The sequence below is a fragment of the Hesperophylax consimilis genome, chromosome 16, assembly GCF_061612785.1.
Source record: "Hesperophylax consimilis isolate HC1 chromosome 16, BYU_Hcon_1.0, whole genome shotgun sequence".
Taxonomy (NCBI): domain Eukaryota; kingdom Metazoa; phylum Arthropoda; class Insecta; order Trichoptera; family Limnephilidae; genus Hesperophylax; species Hesperophylax consimilis.
In genome coordinates this window covers 16,391,249-16,410,602 of record NC_142851.1, presented here as the reverse complement: position 1 = coordinate 16,410,602, position 19,354 = coordinate 16,391,249, and the positions used below count along the sequence as shown (strand labels likewise).

General features: G+C 34.9%; 1 protein-coding gene across 2 annotated transcripts in view; it reads left to right on the top strand.

Annotated features, from left to right (window-relative positions):
* LOC149416797 (uncharacterized) overlaps nt 1-19,354 on the top strand; it is a 542,858-nt gene that overhangs the window by 399,432 nt on the left and 124,072 nt on the right. For both annotated transcript variants that reach the window (XM_089640969.1, XM_089640967.1), the window contains 2 exons: nt 13,078-13,160; nt 16,761-16,862. In XM_089640969.1, the coding sequence (XP_089497095.1) occupies nt 13,078-13,160; nt 16,761-16,862 (185 nt within the window). The remainder of the gene's footprint in view (nt 1-13,077; nt 13,161-16,760; nt 16,863-19,354) is intronic.

Sequence of the window (19,354 nt, the reverse complement as noted above, 5' to 3'; positions counted from 1 at the left end):
TTTTTTACTTCTACCATCGTGTAGAATCACCTCTCGAAGTTAGAGCACTTTACCCCCGGAGATCATGTATTATTTAGGTAGGATACTATTATTGGATATGATTCATTGTGGAGTGTGGAGTGCTCGCTCATTTAGAAGTAGCCAAGTTTATTAGCTTACACGTGGTTCGATTGTCTGGCCTGTTTGTGACCAGAAATTATTTATCTATATATAGATAAATACTCGTGCTATTGTTTCTCTTTGAGCACAGACAGACTAAGCCACAGCAATGCGTGGCGGGGTACAGCTATTTTGATATAATTATTTTTAATACGATTACTAGATATAGGATCATATGCATAATGCCGTATTCTGGTAGCGTATATGCTTTACACGATAAAAATAATTTGGGTGGCGGATTTGAGTACCTCCGCCCCGGTAACCATTTATTGGATTACCAACTGGTATTTGGTGATTTAGCATGTTCACCAGATGCGTGGCAGATCGGGAGAGTCTGGTTTGGGAAGACTCTTTGACCTCTTCAACTGGTATCTCGACCTATCACCTTGCGCCGCAGTGGGAGGGATATATTCAAATGTCCGTAACTCCTGGACACAGTGATCCCTAGATTCCTACCCAACCCTCATACCTTTTACCTACTCAGGTCTTCCTCTCCTTTCTTTCTTTAAAAAATACCCACCACACAACATCCCCACAGATGACTTTTCCCCCGAGGGAAATTATTTTCCGCGAGAACTCCTGTGTGGGGTTAATGTAAACAAAATAGAAGAAATAGTAAAACATTCCTAACCTAACCTAACTTAACCTTTTTTGTCGGTAGTGTGTAAACTCCCCACTAAGTTTGTAAATTCCCCGGTTAGTTTGTAAACTCCCCACTGTTTGGGATGAAACTCCCCAGATATTAGTTTTATCCAAACTTTCCCATTTTACTAAATATTACAACTAAGTTATAGTTAAATTAGTTTAAAATAATTATTTTTCAATTGGTTTTCTAGATTGGTTCATTGTAAAAGTCCACGACTGGAATTTGAAAGCTGGGAATCCGGGTGATATCTTTAACCAACTATATCGCTGCTGCACCCATACTCTACACCGCCCTGAACTTTTAATAAAATAATATTATATTAAATTATGTGTAATGTCTTTTTATAAGTTGAAAAATAAGTTATGCCATAAAATATTTACATCAATTACGTACGCTCAGATTTTAATTATTTCTGATGAACGTATTACTAAAATTTCAAATGTTTCTAGAGGTATCCCTGCGGATGTAAGTTTTGTTTATATTTAAGATTAATAAAAACAGGACTTTATAATTAAAATATATTATGTAAGACGATTAGAAAATTTTATAAAACGTTTTTCAACTACAAAATTAACGGTAAGCACTAGATTTTATTTTTCTAGATGATGAATTAGTAACTTCCCTGAGCATCCCTCTTGAAACATTTGAGATATTAGTAGTAAATTCATCAAAAATAATTGAAATAAACCGTACATTAAACAATAATTAAAGTAGGTCTGCGTATTACGCCGGTCCGTGCGCCGAATATTATTTTCACGCTACTTCATCACTTATGTATGTCGTTAAGATTCCCACTTTATTTTAGAGATTTGATAGGGCAAATTCCGCAGGTCTAATTCACGGCTAATTCACTTACGTTGTTAAGATTCTTTATTTGGCTGTATTTTAGGGTATGGTCTCATTTTGAAAGAATTGAGTTTTTATACGGACAAAACTCTTTTTCAGATTCATATTGCGTTTTTAGGGACACAAACAAACAATTCTTTCTTATACAGGGTTTTCCAATAAGAGGTGTTATTTTGATATTCAATCGTAAAAGATCAATGGTTTTGTTACTTGTGTGGCACGTAACGCCGTCTTGTTCAAAGTAAACGTTGTCCAAATCAATAACATCTAATTCTAGCTATAAAAAAACATTAATCATCTCTCAATAGCGCAATCCATTCACCGTAACTGTTGCTCCAGCCTCATTTTCGAAAAAGTAAGGTCCAATGACTCCGCCGGACCATAAACTGCACCAAACAGTTACACGTTGAGGATAAAGAGGTTTTTCAACAATAACTCTTGGGTTTTTCGAGCCCCAGATGCGACAATTTTGCTTGTTGACGAAGCCACCAAGGTGAAAATGGGCCTCATCACTCAAGATGATTTGCATTTGATTCACTCAAGTGAATTTTAATAATTTCAATGCGTTTTTGAAGCGTGTATCGTTCCATTTTTATTAATGCCGTAGTTTTTACTTGTCAAATGTCAAAAAATGACAGCTTCAAAAGTAACAACTACCGAAATAGCGGTCTATTCAAAATAACACCTCTTATTGGAAAACCCAGTATTTCAAAGCACAACTTAGTAATAATTAAATTCGCGCCATCTATGAACGATCAGTTTATGAATCAATTTGAGTTTATCGTTAAAACAGTTTCCAAACGCCTCACTGCCATACATCTGGTTTAAACAAATTAATGAAACTACATACTGCATTTGTATTTCTATTGATATACTTGAGTTTCTTATCTGTAGTTTATTCAAAGGATTTGATACGCGATAATAAATGTTTGAGCTCGCTAGATAAACAGTCAAATGTTTATCTTATATAATTTGCGGAGCAAATCCCCTAGCTTTTAATCAGTATTTTAATTCGCAGGTCAACGCCCGAGTAATGGCATTATTATTGCTTGGCAGAAGCCCAAACCTGAGTTTATATAAAGTTTCAACCAGGCGAGTTTGTTTATTTCTCGCTCGTGTAGTATCTTCAGCGTCGTCTGCGAATTTTTTTTTACGTCGTAATAGACTACTGCTCGGAGTCAGTGGGACTATTGCATTCTCAATGTTCAAGTTATGTTATAAGCAGTGGCGGCTCGTGACTTTTCAGTGTGATTGAGTGCTACTTTTGAAAAATTCATCATTATTGATGTTGTTTAGTTCAAAACAATTTTTTTTTTTAATTCGTTTTTTTGCCATTGGAAATTCGTGCGACCATTCTGAAATTTCCTGAAAATTTTCATGCAAAAAATAGAATTTGAAAAAAAATCTAAAACATTGTTTTCAGCTACAACAACGTCAATAAATATTTTCCTTCTCGTAGACTCAGAAATAAAGATCTGCTCTTCCTCAATCAACACTCGACTAATTATGCTTATAATTCACCATTGTCCAGAATATGTAGAATGGTCAACTCACGTCAAGACCTTGATTGACTTGACACTTCTATTTAATTTCTATTTTCTTACGTTTTCCCTGTTTGTCTTTGATTTTATATACCATCCTTTACTCTTGCATTGTACATTGTCCCAAATCTCGTGTCGCTTGGTAATATATTGGACGTAAGTCCGTTAATTAATTAATAAATAAATATTGCCATTTTATGATATTAGCACTCTAGTACACCCAAGTCACGAGCTGCCACTGCTAAGTCATATATTGGCAACCGCCGGCCCGCCGACCTATTTTTTCCGGTCCTGATTCATCTCGGCGAAGTAATAAAGAAAGAAATGAATAGTTCCAGTTAGAGATTAAATAATAGAGATGACACGGGCGCTTACAGTAGCTCCACTCTACAAGTTCATGATCACCAACGCTTGGACGACATCTACACTACGAGCGGCTGTCAACGCATGATTTCCCTCACAGTGATTCGGAAAAGCTCGAATACACGTGAAAATTTTGCTTCGAGGATAAAACACACTTAATCAAAAATTAGAACGAGGATAACAGATGAAAATCTCGTAAATTCTATGCGATTATCCGCAATACCAACGCCAATACTGAAAGTCTTGTAATTCAAGTACAAGACTTTACACTTAATTTTGTAATCAGTATATAATATTAATATTATGTCGTTCATTATATAACAAGACCTTGGGATATGGAATAATCTAAAAACTGTTTCAATATTAAACATTAACCGTCCGACCTCTAGGATTAGGGACAATTAGGGACGTGTTACTATGTTATTAAGACGGAGATCGCTGACTTTGTTTGACTTGACAAATAAAAATCGTGCAATAAAAATGTAAAAAAGCAGTAATACACATTGGCAGCACTATCAGAGGAATATTTACCAAAGCAAATACGGAACGCATAATCAAATTGGCCAAATTTCGAAGCAATTCAAAGCGGACCGGGTCAATGACATCGCAAATGTCATCTGAAGAAACATGAAGTTTAATCTAAACGCGAAATGCAAAAATGACCGTGTTTTTGAGGATTGTAACAAAATGGTGCCAGTCTAAAAAATTCTTGCATTAATATTATTATGAGTAAATATTTTAACCTGAGCAGTATACGGACCTCCTCACCGTATATACCAGCACTGTAACAGCGTATTAGGCAGTCTTTTTAAGTAAGACGGATGGGATATAAAGTGTTATTTATACGGGAAAGAGGAAAAAATACTTATTTCTATTCTGTGCATTCTCTTTGGACTGGATGATCCATAGAATTTGAGCAATTCATCAACTTTCAAAGCTATTTTTCAAGTTCCGTGAAATTTCCATTCGAGTTCATGATGACATAATAACAGAATTTAAGTATGACTTTCAAATTAACGGTAGAATTAAATTTAATAACCCCTTGATTCTGCAATACAAATATAACAGTAGATGATTTTTATTTGTTCAAACACTGTCAGGGTTTATCATCAAACATACTAATATCGGTTGACTTGAACTTGAATAAACTTATATTTGCTTTGAATTTAAGTGTCATTTTCAAAATTGGAACTGATTGCTCGAAGGATTCAGACAACTGATATAGTAGATAAGTACCTATAATATAACATGTTTAGCAAAAATTTCCTAGAAAAATTGGAACTGATTTGTCGAGAATAGGTTATTTTAATTTTTTTTATTGCCAAAAAAATGAAGTAAATTAATTTTCTATAAAATATGCCTTTTAAAACGACATGTTCGTTTTTATTCCTGATTTCGGCGGCGTTGACGTCACACCAGACAATGTTTTACCAGCCGGCTGCATCCAGTGGCGTTTTCTATGTCATAATGACGTTGTAGCCAGCTGGTTGGAACCGTTTCAGAATGTGCGGTTTTAGATCGTTTTTGAAAACAATAATTACGAATGACAATATAAAAATTACATGTTTTCAGTGCGATAATCATAATGATAAAAATAAGCTTAAAATCTTCCACACATTTTTAACGGTATTCAAACAATAAAAAAACTTCCTTCCGGCTACCTCGTAATTTGTCACAGGTCTGCTCTAGTGTGCCAGTGATTCTTGCTACAAAAAGTCAAAAATTTTCCGCGTTTAAAAAACAACCTGCGGAATTAGCACTCATATTAAATTGCATGGATTTAATTACCCAGATTTAATAGAAGCCACTCAGACGTTAAGGAAAGGACTAAAATATCCGCTCAAAATTTTACTTTGCCTGTAATTAGGGTCCGACCCCTTTACCGAGTCCGTTTCACAATGGCGCGTCGACCGCCAAGCGGCCAGGGCAACCGGCAGGGGGGCGAGCTAAAAAGGGATCCGCAGCTAGACAAATGCGAAAATGTTTTGTTTTTATGTGACACCTCACAAGAACGCTCCTGTCTGTACAGTTTAAATTCAGAGGAGTTACCCGATTGGGCAGCGTTGTGAGGCGGGTTAAGATAGGGGCTCTAGGGAGAGATTTATTAATGCGGCTCTTGGAGAGACCTGGTAGATTCATTTCACACACGAACCGTCTTACACAAAAAACGAATCGAAGAAGCGGCCCGTTCTCATGAAGCCAACAACAACCGTGAACGGGTGTTGCACGCGTGTACGTCGAGCTTCACGCACGTGCACCAGTGCACAGGGGATCAATGCTGCTGGCTCCTCAGAGCAGGCTCCATTAAAATATATTTAGAACATACTCAGCATGCCCACATTGCGTCTGTGCCTTAGAGATGGCGATCGGTCTGTTAACATTGGATTGTCAATCAGACGGACTGCACTCCTTTGCACCCAATCAAGTAGGTTTTACCAAGCATTTTAAACGTGTTTACTTACATTCGAAAGTTAAATCTCTTCCTTTGGACATTACCTTCCTGAGGCATGTATTTTTTAAATACTTTCAGCTTCACAAATCCTGTAATGGTCTGCGTTAGTTTAATATAATATTGTTTTCAATTTTTGTTCGTATAACTTATCTTTCAACTTTAGAAGGTTAGACGTTTAAACGACGTTTAGACGTTTTTTCATCGTTTAGATTTGTAAGTAATGCGTTCTTCTTAACTAACTAACTCATGGCCCGACTTGAGTATCTGATTCGCACCACATGCCCAAACCATCTTGCGTACCTTTCTTAAACTAACTCATTACGCTTACATCAGTCTTGCATTCTTTGCGGATCTCCACATTCAATGATATAATTGCATTTTACTTACCAAAAAATTAAATTAATACTAACACATTAACCCAAATACAAAGATATTTTTCCCCGGGTGCCGGCGGTCTGTTGCCACGCCATTGATATTACCGAAGCGAAAGTAGACCCTTTTGCAGCCGGATGAATCTCTCATTAGCGAAATCGGCTGCGAAATGACTGACGGAATGTTATTAGACGAAGAGATCCTCCTGATTAAATTACATTCCATGAGTTTATAAATATGAGTATCGGGAAGTTCTTGATTCGTGTGGAGGAAGAACTGTTGGAAAGGGGAGTATGAAATATTACTGGATTTAATGTTTATAAGTCACTACTACTCACGATAAATCAAAATATTCCACTCAAACTTTCAAAAGAATTTGATTTGATTATGGAGTTACGTATGTGTTTTTTTTACTTGGGTTAACAATTTCGAAATTGATTTCGACTAATTTCGCATAGGCGTCGATCAAATGCATCAAAAGATCTTCTCTTCGCTGATAATTTCAAACTTTTCAAAGCTTTTAAAAATCACATCGATTCTATTCTTTCACAGAATTCTCTCGATTCTGTTGTCAAATGTTTGGAACTGAAAAACTTACTCTTCAGCATCCGGAAAGCAGCTTGTCACATTCACAAGATCCAAAGAAACCCTGTTCCCCTACCACATTAATAAAGATATATTAACACGCAAAAATGAGATTCGAGACCTTGGCGTGATTTTCAAAGAAAATCTCTCTTTCAAATACCACGTATCTGACACTGTCTCCCGCGCCAAAAAATGCTTGGATTTGTTCTTCGTAATGCGAGATCATTTACATGTAGAATATATATATGAAGCCCTTGTTCGCAGAATTCTGGATAATAGCTCCAATATTTGGGCCCCTTTTGAACAAAACCATATCCCCGAAATAAAAAAGAGGTTTATGCATTACCTATATATGAGGGAATATACGTACTATTCATTCTATTATTTATTTGATATTATAGAAACAAACAGTACATGAGTTGCAGTGATAAATAAATTTACAGGAATTAGATATGTCATGTCAATCCTCAAAATCATTAATTTGCTCTAAATAAGTTAGTGGAACAAATGTTTTTAATAGTAATACTGCAGTTAAATTCCACCACGAATAAACAATCAGCTCAAAATAAACACATTTAATATTCCGTTACTTCATATTACACATTGCGTATGTTCCAACCCGGCTATATCCATCATCGTCTTGTTTATCCGAAGCCCCATTTCCTCAGCTTCCCGCTATTCCCACTGCGAGATGTATTATTAGTGTTTCTACGATTATGTCTTGTGTTATATTATCATTGCGGTGCATTCGGAGCATTGTGCATCATTCCGTGTCGGTGCATCCCCTTAATGCGCTCACATAAACATGTCAGGACTTGCAGCGGAAATTCAGGTGAACGTTCTGAGCGGGTTAGACAATGCATTGTTACACTGGACTATTATCAGAGTAAAATATCAGAAAACAACTATTCAGTGGGTAGAGAACCGGGTCTGACAAGTAGTAGGGTGGAATTTTGTAGATGGCGTTGGAAATAGATCAACGTTTTTTTTTTTTTTTAATTTATTTATTTATTGAACGCTCCTAGAGCTTTAAATAAAAGGGTAAAATGAGGATAGGTAGGTATCTACATTAGTCAGTTTAAAATAACTTACCATTTCAGAAATACACATTTCAGTACAATCCGAACTAATTATTTTTGCTCTGATGCAGAACGGAGAGGTTTTGTATATATCGAAAAGGTTTACATGTAAATTTCGGTGAAATTGCGCTAGTGGGGAGTGATTTGAATGGTTAGTGCTATGGTTGTCACAGTGGAAAAGATAGTGGAGTCGAGTAGATTTAACAGGGACACGGATATTTGACTGTAAGTAGCGAAGTCCTGTTTTAACTCTACATTTTACGATTTCATCTGTCAGTAAATTTGTTTGTTACTTTCCGGTCGCGGTTTCAAGATGGAGGCATTAATTCATTTCAGATTTTTTCAAATCTGAAATCGAACTTGAAAAAATGCGAGAAGATCACCGCACGAGCGGTTCTGCTGGAATCCGTATTGACGGTCGTTAATTATTTTGTTGGTCTCAAAGCATGTGAGCATTTTATCGTTGATCACATGTTCCATCATCTTGGATAGAATAGATGTTATGTTTGATCGTTATGGGGCGGTAGTTGGTCGGGTTGGAGCGGTCACCCGTCTTTGGAATAGGGTGAATGACAGCTTTTTTCCAACCAGAAGGTACAGAGCCAGAATTCAGGGACATTTTAATCTGCATCTGGGAGTTTAGTGTGCCAAGGAGTGATGGCAGCGGTACCAATTCCCTTCTCTACAATATTCCTAAGCGATCAATTTTTCAAACCAAAAACAAATTTGTATTGCTGCACAACAATAGACAATAATAAAACAATAAATATCACTGACAGCTGTCGAGTTTTTTCTGTGTCTTACTAGAAACTTATAAATAGAACAAAAAAAAACAGTGTTTTTAAACAAGTTTCAGTATACTGCAACATAATTTAGTGCACTACGTTTATTTATTAATAATCATTTCGAAATCATCGTAAATATTCACCATTATTATAAAATTTATAAATCAATTTGTTTAATAATCAATTGTGCACAGTGTTTCCTACGTCTCGCTCTAACAAGTAACAGGATAAGGTATTCTCTCCCTCGCACTTACTGGATAACACTTGTGGACGCTCCCGCTACCTACTTGAGTTAATTACCTGTACATTGCGAGCAGGGTTGTCACTCATATTATTTTCTTATAAAAAAAAAAAAATTTAAATTTAACTTTCGAAATGAATAATAATGAAGCAATTGCTTTCCTAAACAAAGCTAAGGAGGAGATTAATAGCATCCACAATGCCATTACCGATCCTGTCTTAAAAATAACAAAAGACCAAATGGCAAAAATACTCAGTAAACTTTCTAATCTATCTGGAACTATGCAAGACCTAGGAGTAACTGTTGGAGTTCTTGAAGGAAAAGTTATGACATTCGAAAAAATCATTGAAAAGAAAGTATTACCACAGGAAACAACGCCAATTTGTGAGGTGCTCGCTGAGATAGAGGAACGCAAGACCCGCTCGAAGAACATAATTTTACTCAACGTCCCCGAGTGTAATTCGAACTCAACTACAGTGAGCGTCTTGGAGGATGGAAAAAAGGTATTAGCAGCTATTAGTGAAATTAATAGCGAGTTCAATCTAGAAGATGTGAAAATTTACAGGCTCGGAAGTAAAATTCCAAACAAAACCAGGCCAATTAAATTAGAATTTGATGAAGTCAAACAGGCGAAACTAATACTCTTTAACAAAACTACTCTGTCCAATGGAATTATAATCAAACCTGACAGGACACTACAACAAAGAAATCACTTAACTGACCTCTGGAAGGAATTAGAAGAGAGGAAAGAAAAGGGCGAAGTCGATTTACGAATCAAACATTTCAACGGAATTCCCAAAATCATCAAAACCCAAGCAAAAAACTAAAAAACAAACAGAACAGATTTTCTAGACTTACAGGATATTATCAAAATGTACGGGGAATGCGTACAAAATTGCACCAACTTAAAACTAACTCCCCAATCTTCTCACACGATATTCTGTTTTTAACTGAAACATGGTTAAATGCTGATATCAGCTCGTCAGAATTAGGCCTACATCAATATACCACATATCGTTCTGATCGAAATTCTATTACGAGCAAAAAGTCTAACGGAGGAGGTGTGATGCTGTGCGTATCCAAGAATATATCATCTACTAAATTACCGGTAAAACACAAAAGTGTTGAACAAATTTTTGTATTGCTCAATATACCTAATGGAAAAATTATTATTGGCTGTGTCTATATCCCACCTGCATCGGATTTGCAAACGTATAAAAATCACAATGAGGACATAGAAGTACTCAAATTCAAATATCCTAAAGCAAAATTCATTATTGCTGGTGATTATAACCTTCCTAACTGGACCAGCCAAGATGACAACGGACCTGCTACAAACCAAGCCGATTTACAGTGTGCTAAATGTAGTGAAATTCGTGATATGTCTTTATTTTTGGGACTAACTCAATCAAACAAGATTTTCAACTTTAACAATCGAATGTTGGATTTAGTGTTTTCAAGTGATTCGAAAATAGTGGTTGAGCTATCCGACGAATTATTATTACCATTAGATCAACACCACCCACCGTTGGACATTATCATAACAAATAGGCCTTTAACATCTTCAAAAAAAACAAGTGTCCCATCGTATAACTTTTCCAAAGCTGAATACCATCATATTACGGAGTACCTTGCCCAAACAGATTGGTCCTTTTTAGATGAGGAAAATAATATAAATGATCAATTAGAATACTTTTACTCGATTTTAAATACCTCTATAGAACAATTTGTTCCCAAGGTTAGCTTTACATCATCTAATTATCCGAAATGGTTTACAAGGGAACTAACTAATTTAATTAATAAAAAAAAATGTATCCACAGAAAATATAAACATACCAGAAATTCTAACGATTATATAGCATTTACTAAACTACGAAAACAATGTAAAGAATTATCAATAAAGTGCTATAGTGACTATGTTAACGTAATTGAAAATGAGGTACATCATCACAATGTGAAAAAATTCTGGAATTTTACTAAATCTCAACGAAAAGACAACTGTGGATATCCTAATAGCATGTTCTTTAAAGAAAAATGTGCCGACAGTATTGAGGGTATAGTTAATCTTTTTGCTGACTCATTTAAAAGTGTCTACGACAAAGATATTCCCATCAAAGCAGTCTCCAGTACGTCAGTGGAAGAGTCATTAAACCTAAGTCAATGTTTCATAAAATTAGATTCCATAGAAAGAAGCATAAAAGCACTAGATAGTAATAAATCTGCTGGACCGGATGGTATTCCTCCCATATTTTTAATAACTTGCATTGATAGTTTGATATATCCCTTACATAAACTTTTTAACAAATCCTTAGCGTCTGGCTGTTTTCCGGCTCTGTGGAAAAAGAGTTATTTAACGCCCATTCATAAAAAAGGCGACAAAAGCGATATATCTAACTACAGACCTATTTGTATTATGTCTGCTTTACCCAAACTTTTCGAGTCATTAGTATTAGATACCATTGTAAAACCTATCAACAATATTATTGTTCCTAACCAACATGGCTTTATCAGAGGTCGATCTACCTTAAGTAATTTAACTATCTACAATAATTACATATCTGAATCGCTCAGTCTGAAACAACAAGTGGATTCTATATACACCGATTTCAGTAAAGCATTTGATAAGGTTCGACATCATATTCTTATATCCAAACTCCGACTGTTAGGCATCAAAGGTAGTTTATTGACATGGATTATTAGTTACCTCAGTAATAGAGTTCTTTGTGTCAGGATTAATTTTATAGAATCCTATGTATTCGAGGCCACAAGTGGTGTCCCGCAAGGGTCCCACCTTGGCCCAATATTATTCTTAATATTCATTAATGACATTGTAAACATATTTAAAGATGTACAAGTCCTACTTTTTGCAGATGATCTAAAATTGTTTAAAAGAATACGAAATATATATGATTGCCTAATTTTACAAGCTAATTTAGATAAATTTTTTAAATGGTGCGAACAAAATATGTTATTTTTGAACATTGAGAAATGTCAAGTAATTCGATTTTCCAGAACTCATTCTCATATCTTACATGAATATAATTTAAATAATGTTAAATTAACACCAGTATCACAAATTCGTGACTTGGGAGTTATATTCGAATCAAACTTAACATTCACAGCGCATATAGATGATATAACTAATAAGGCTTTAAAGATTCTTGGCTTCCTTTGTAGAACCCTAACTGATTTTAAGTCCTTGGATTGCATGAAAACACTCTACATTTCACTAGTTAGAAGCCAAGTGGAATATAATTCACCTATTTGGTCTCCTTTCTATAAAGTACACTCTAACAAATTAGAACGGGTTCAACACAAATTTCTTAGGTACTTAAATTTCAAGCTTAAAATTCCAATAGAAAACATTAATTATGTAAATTTGATGAATGGACTTAATTTAATTACGCTGTCTGACAGAAGAACCATTTCAGACCTAATTTTATTATACAGAGTCATGAACAACCTTATTGACAGCCCTGCCATCGTTGCTGCTATTAAACTCTATGTACCGACAAGAAATACTAGACAAAATACAACATTCTTTTGCGACACATATAAAACCAACTATCAGTCAAACTCACTTACCAATAGGATGCATGATTTGGGCAACAAGTTTGGTGGTATTATAGATATATTCCATGATTCCCTTTATAATCTTAAATTCAAATTAAACCAACACTTTGTGGAATCATACAAATTATTGTAATAGATTTAACGATTAGATATGTTATTGTAATGTTTTATATTATATTTTGTTCTTTGTTATTGTTAAATATTATGTTGTTTAAAATGTTTCTTTACGCCATATTCTTCAAAAACTACTTGTATATTTTTTTAAAATTCTTCACTTTTATAACTCTTAGTATAAATTCTAACTCGATAACTTATGTAAAACTTATTTATAATCTATGTAAAAGCCCCTATGGGCGTATAACAACAACAATAAACAACAATAAACATTGTCCAATAATGCACCTTGATGAATAATTTGTGTTTTTTGCTTTGCAGACAAATGGGAGCGGCCGCTGTCAGCTGTGACTGTCCGGGGGGGTTTACTGGAGACCTCTGCGAGCTTCCCGTCATGGCCCCAGGTTAGTTTCATAAAACCACTCACAAAGACAATTAATTATATTTATTTAAAATAATAACATCCATTGTAGAAGCTACCCAGTTAAAACAAAACAGTGGCAAAACAGAAGTTGATAACAAAAAATGGGTAACGTTAGGTTAAGTTCCTTTAGGTTGAGTTTGATTGCAATATTGTTTAGGTATGCTTTTATTTTAGACGGCCTGAAGTCGGATTCCCGATCTTTATCCTTAGATAAGGAATATACCTAAGCTAAGGATAAAGAACGGGTGTTAACGCTCGATTGATTAAAAGAGCAATTAGAGGATAGAAGGAATTAAGCCTTACCTTTACATGCTGCTTGTCTCATGTGAAGTCATGTCGCATGTATCACTTCAAGGTGTACAGCTCACAACCACATTTTTTTTTATAATTAAAACGACACTTAACTTGGGCAAGTACGATTCAATGATTCTATTTCAGTGGCCATTTTGAGAGCTTAAAAAAAACGATCCAAGTTTGTTCCAACATTTCGAGAGCTACAAAGACGACCTAAGATCGATCACGACAATATTAAGAATTTACAATGTGCTGAAACTGTGCTCTATCTGACTGGCTTAGTAGGTAGTATGTCTTGAAGTATTTTTCTTTCTTGCTAGTTGAGACTTTGCCAAGAAAAGATAGGAACAAGAAGACCTCAAAGCTAATACAATATTAAACAACGGAAATTCGCTTCCTCGACTCTCCAAATTTGTATTTCTGATGATGTTAAAAGGTTACAGACTTATGTCACTGTGAATTGGTAAAAATATGATAAAAACCTCAATTATTATAAGTTGTTAAACAAGTGAACAGAATTTTTGGAAAGTTAAGGACGTTCAAAGTTCTGTGAAAGATTGTCTCAAGTAATGTTATTATTTCAGTTCTATCAAGCAACTAACCTATAATGATATAATAACAGAACTCGAATAGAACATTAACAGAACCCGAAAAAGAACGTTGAAATTTTAAGAATTGTTAAAATTCTCCGAAACAACCCGTCTTAAGTATTAATTATCATTGTGTTGCTAGAAATTTAAGTTTGTGAATACTTTTCAAATGAATTGTTTCGTAGGTTCATCACTTAACAATGTGTTTCAATAACTCTACAAAACAAATAAAGTACAGTTATAAATAGATCACGAACTGTCAGTACCATTTACTAGACCTCGTTCACTTTGCGATTTCCTCTCAGAAAACTATCAAAAGTTTAAAGTTCAGCCTCAAAGCCGAGTGTCGCCGTTAATCTTTGTTAATCTAACTAATATTTCTCTTCTAACTTCTGTCAAGTGTTAGCAGTGGAATCTCTCTCTGAGGAACATTAATTTATGTGCCTTTATCCCTCGCTTGAGGAAAGACAACCACGATAAATTAATTACATCAAACCAACACGTTCACTGTGTATTCCCTAATTTATCTGAGTGTGTTTGTTTCTGCAATATGTTGGATGGATTATTTTGATTGCGGGAAATTGGACACTTTGTGTGTCTTTTCAAATTTTTTTACAACGGGAACAGAAAAATCTGTAGAACTGTTGTATATACAGGGTTTTCCAATAAGAGGTGTTATTTTGAATAGCCCACTATTTCGGTAGATGTTACTTTTGAAGCTGTCATTTTTTGACATTTGACCAGTAGAAACTACGCTATTAATAAAAACGATACACGCTTCAACAACGCATTGAAATTATTAAAGTTCACTTGAGTGAATCAAATGCAAATCATCTTGAGTGACGAGGCCCATTTCCACCTCGGTGGCTTCGTCAACAAGCAAAATTGTCGCATCTGGGGCTCGGAAAACCCAAGAATTATTGTTGAAAAGCCTTTTTATCTTCAACTTCTGACTGTTTGGTGCGGTTTATGGTACGGCGGAGTCATTGGACCTTACTTTTTCGAAAATTAGGCTGGAGCAACAATTACGGTGAATGGATTGCGGTTTTGAAAGATGATTAATGATTTTTTATGGCCGAAATTGGATGGTATTAATCTGGACATCGTTTACTTTCAACAAGACGGCGCTACGTGCCACACAAGCAACGAAACCATTGATCGTTTACGATTGAATATCAAAATAACACCTCTAATTGGAAAACCCCGTATATATATCGGTTTGAAGGAAATCTATTAACCACTTAACCTTGTTTTATGTTTCCTATTTTTATGCTATTTTGTACTTGAGCTATGTTTGTAATTACAATAAGTTATATGTTGTATGAAACATAGTATTAAAGAGTATTAAAATACGTGAGACCTATCAAATTATTAATAATTTATAAATAACTTTATTGATGTACTGTACACTCCTCTTCTAAACACAAGATAACGCTTCTATGGAATAGTAGAATTAAAAGTTTATAATTAGTTTTCTGTTCTGAGGCGGCCTGTAGTAGTTTTTAAAATATATTATTGATTATCCAGGTTGTCTTCATAATGTTAGCAGGTATCAGTCAGTTCTCTCAGCCATGGTGCACATTAGTTTTAAATATACTAGTTTCTTTTTTAATTGGATGGAGCATTTTATAGTGTCCCACAATGAAATTTAATATTTCGCTGAACAATAGATGTATTAAAATTAGGAATAACTAATATATTAAGGCTTATTGCACTTGTAAGCTTTTGTGTTTCCCAATTCTCTGTAATCCTGTATTAATTTTAGTATATACTGGGTTGTCCGGGGGTAAAGTGCACAAATTTGGAAAGTGATTCTAAATAATAGTAGAAATAAAAATGTGAATAATTTCGAAATTCCGTTGTTTTTTTTTCAATCCAAAAATATGAACATTTCATTTTTTTAAGTGTTACTTTGAACTTTGAAATATCAAAAAATTAAATATCTGCTTATTCTACCATGTAAAATCATCTCACGAAGTTAGTGCACTGTACTCCCAGACAACTTGTATTTATGCAGTCTTGGGGAAGGTTCAGACTGAACTGAAAACGGTTTATGTTTCATATTTGTTTTCATAAAAACCTGTGAAAGTTTTACTTAACATTATTTTTTTGACAGCGAACATGAGAGCTATTTGGGTTTTTTTGTGTGAAGATTTACAATAATTTACGTATACGGAGAGAAATCTATGACAGGAAAATGAAGCTGTTACCTCTTTTTGCTTCTCCCATTTCTTTCAGCCTAAAAAAATGTCAACATTTAGATGCCACTGGCTCTATACCGTCGGGAAGTATACAATGGTTTGTTTACGGCTGCCACTTTAATCGAAAAAAATAAATAATGGAGGGAATGGAGAAGAATTACTAACAATTAAACTAATCCTGATCTGGTTACTAAAAATTCAAGCATGTCATGTCAAGTAACGAATTTATTATTTCTCTCGGTGGGACAGATTTATCGCCAAAATCTGGAACACCGATAAATCATGATTTTTCTAATGGATGTGAGAATAATCACATCTGTTTGGTAGTAATTTTTAGCCAGTATTCGAACCCGCCATATATGGGCCCAGAGCCAAAGCTTTTACCGCTCTGTCACAGGAATCGAATTGGGTTACAAACCACTGCTTGGAAACTTTCCAAAAGAAGAGAAATGTCTAAAGATCTAAAGCCAATTATTATTTTTTTACATTTTCCAGCTGGTTGTGAGGACGGAACCTGCGTCCTGGAGTGTCCTTTCGACGGTGACCCAAACAATGCCTGCAACTGTCGTCCTGATAACTCCATCATAGTCAGCCCAGGTGAGCTGCAATCAATTTTCATTATTAAATTTATTCAATCTTATGCATTTAATCAATCTAATCATTTAGTCAATCTGACACATCAGGTCAATCTGACACAATTAGTCAATCTGATATAATTAGTCAATCTGACGCACTTAGTCAATCAGATACATTTAATCAAACTGACACATTTTTTTCAATCTGGTTTCACATTAAGTCAAACTGATCCATTTACTCAATCTGTCACATTTTTAGTCAATCTGTCATATTTTTAGTCAATCTGACACTGTAACAAGCTTTGACACAAAAAATATATACTTTAAGTGTGGAATGCAACAAATAATTAAAAAAGTGTAATGCGCAGCGCATCCCCAAAATAACCTGGACGGATAGCGACATCCAATTTGGTTTTAGAAATTGATCAATGTGAATCCATTTTAATGAAAACTGATTTTTTTTAGATTAGAAAAAAGATAAAATAAAGGGAGAGACTTTGCTTAGCTCGCCTGCAACCAAAAGCTTATTATTAATTAGTTAAATTAATGAAACTCATCTGTGACCACTGAGGTCAAAATGTTACCGTGACACATAACTTAAATAAAGAATGTAAATCGTCCCCGCTATAATAAATATTTTCATTTCTTCCGGTGATAAATATTCGTAATAAAGTAGACAAGTGATATTATTTTAGGAAGACCTTCATCAAAGTTGTAAATAAAAAATAAGATAGATACACCGATTTCATAATCTGCTCATGTCAAAACATTTCTGGACCGCAAGCAAATGTAATATTTTATGTTTGTATTTCTTTTTAGAGAAAGCAATATTATAGTTTTTCTAAGGTACTTCAATCTCATACAAACTTTTTATATATTTAGTTGGTTAAATAGCACTAAACTTAAGGCGAAGCTTAATACCAAAGCACTATTTTGATTAATCTATATTACGAATTTGTGTACATTATGTATACTAAAAAAATGGTTTAGATAAATTGAAGGTTTTCCTATCGCTTCGCCTGAGTAGAATACAAATAAAAAAGAAATTACTCATTAAAAAATATAAATGTAAACTACTAAAAAATATGTTTTTTCAATAGAAATGTATGAACCCATAAAGGAAACAACTTTTAAAAAATACAGTATTATAGCTAAGATTATCTGTGACAGTTTCACTTGATGTATTTTTTGCTTTCTTATAAAATTATTTACAAAATAAATAAAAACCAGTTTTTAGCTTGAAATCGAACGTTTCTAGACTCCGTTTGTCAAGCGATTTTATTGCCTATTACCTACAATATAAGGTATACCAACGATATACACGTTTTTGGCTTGTAGCTTCCTCTTAGCACAAAGAAAGCAGCTAACGTTTTATTTCTTCAAAACGTTAAAAATTAAAAGTATTTTGTTTTATTATTTATATTACAGATTTATATAATCCTAATACAATCCACGACATGACATAATAATTTATTTTAGAGTCCTTGCCTAAAATGACGCTAGAAACCATCAAGGCCAATGTTGAAAATTTTAAGAGACCTGAAGTGTAACCTCTTGTCATGCTATGCTGGGCTAGATGGTCTGTTCTGCCAATGTGGTCGAGGTGTCGCCCTGGCGGTAGTTGTTCGGTACGAACAATTTATGCGTGTTTATGTAAATCACCTAACTACACCTCATTTTAATTTGATACCGCCTCTCCGAGAACCATTCATTAGATCAGTGTTCCGCAAAGTGTGCTCCGCGGCACACTGGTGTGCCGTGGCCATTTGTAAGTGTGCCGCGAGTCCCGCGTCACTTCTCACAAAGTGCTCTGTAAATCGGTCTTTACTTTCCTGTGCGGCGCGGCGGCCGGAGGTGGCGTGGCTGGGACTCGATCGCTGCGAAGTGGCCGTGTGCTATGCCGCTACGCTACATTATCACGTGTGCTACACTACATAAGTGGGGTGCTATTGCTAAATTATCACGTGATTGCGCATGAGCTATCGGGGTGCATGCGCGTGACAACATAACATTACGAATTACGACGGCGACGTTGCGCCCGCTTGTTTATTAGTCATTCGTTAATGCTAGTGTTTGGTTGTGTCGTCGCGAACTTAATTGACTTTTTTAATTGCAAAAAAATATCCCATATTACGTGTATATAATGGATAAATTCGTTAAACGTACCGCAAGTTTGTCAAGTGAAACTAATGATTCCCAAGAAGAAGCAGAGTCAACAAAGAAAAAACCTAAGCTTTTTGATAGGAAATACGATGAGAGCTATGTGCGTTATGGCTTTATATATTGCGGTGACGAATCGTGCCCAATCCCAAAATGTCTTGTTTGTGGAGAAACTTTGGCTAATAATTCGATGGTGCCCAGTAAACTTTCACGACATTTAACAACTAAACACCCATCGGTGGCTCACAAAGATAAAGCCTTCTTTCAACATATGAAAGACCAGTCTAAGAAACAGGTAACTCTCACGAGTTCGTCTTTCAATACATCAAGCAAAGCGCAAAAAACAAGCTACGT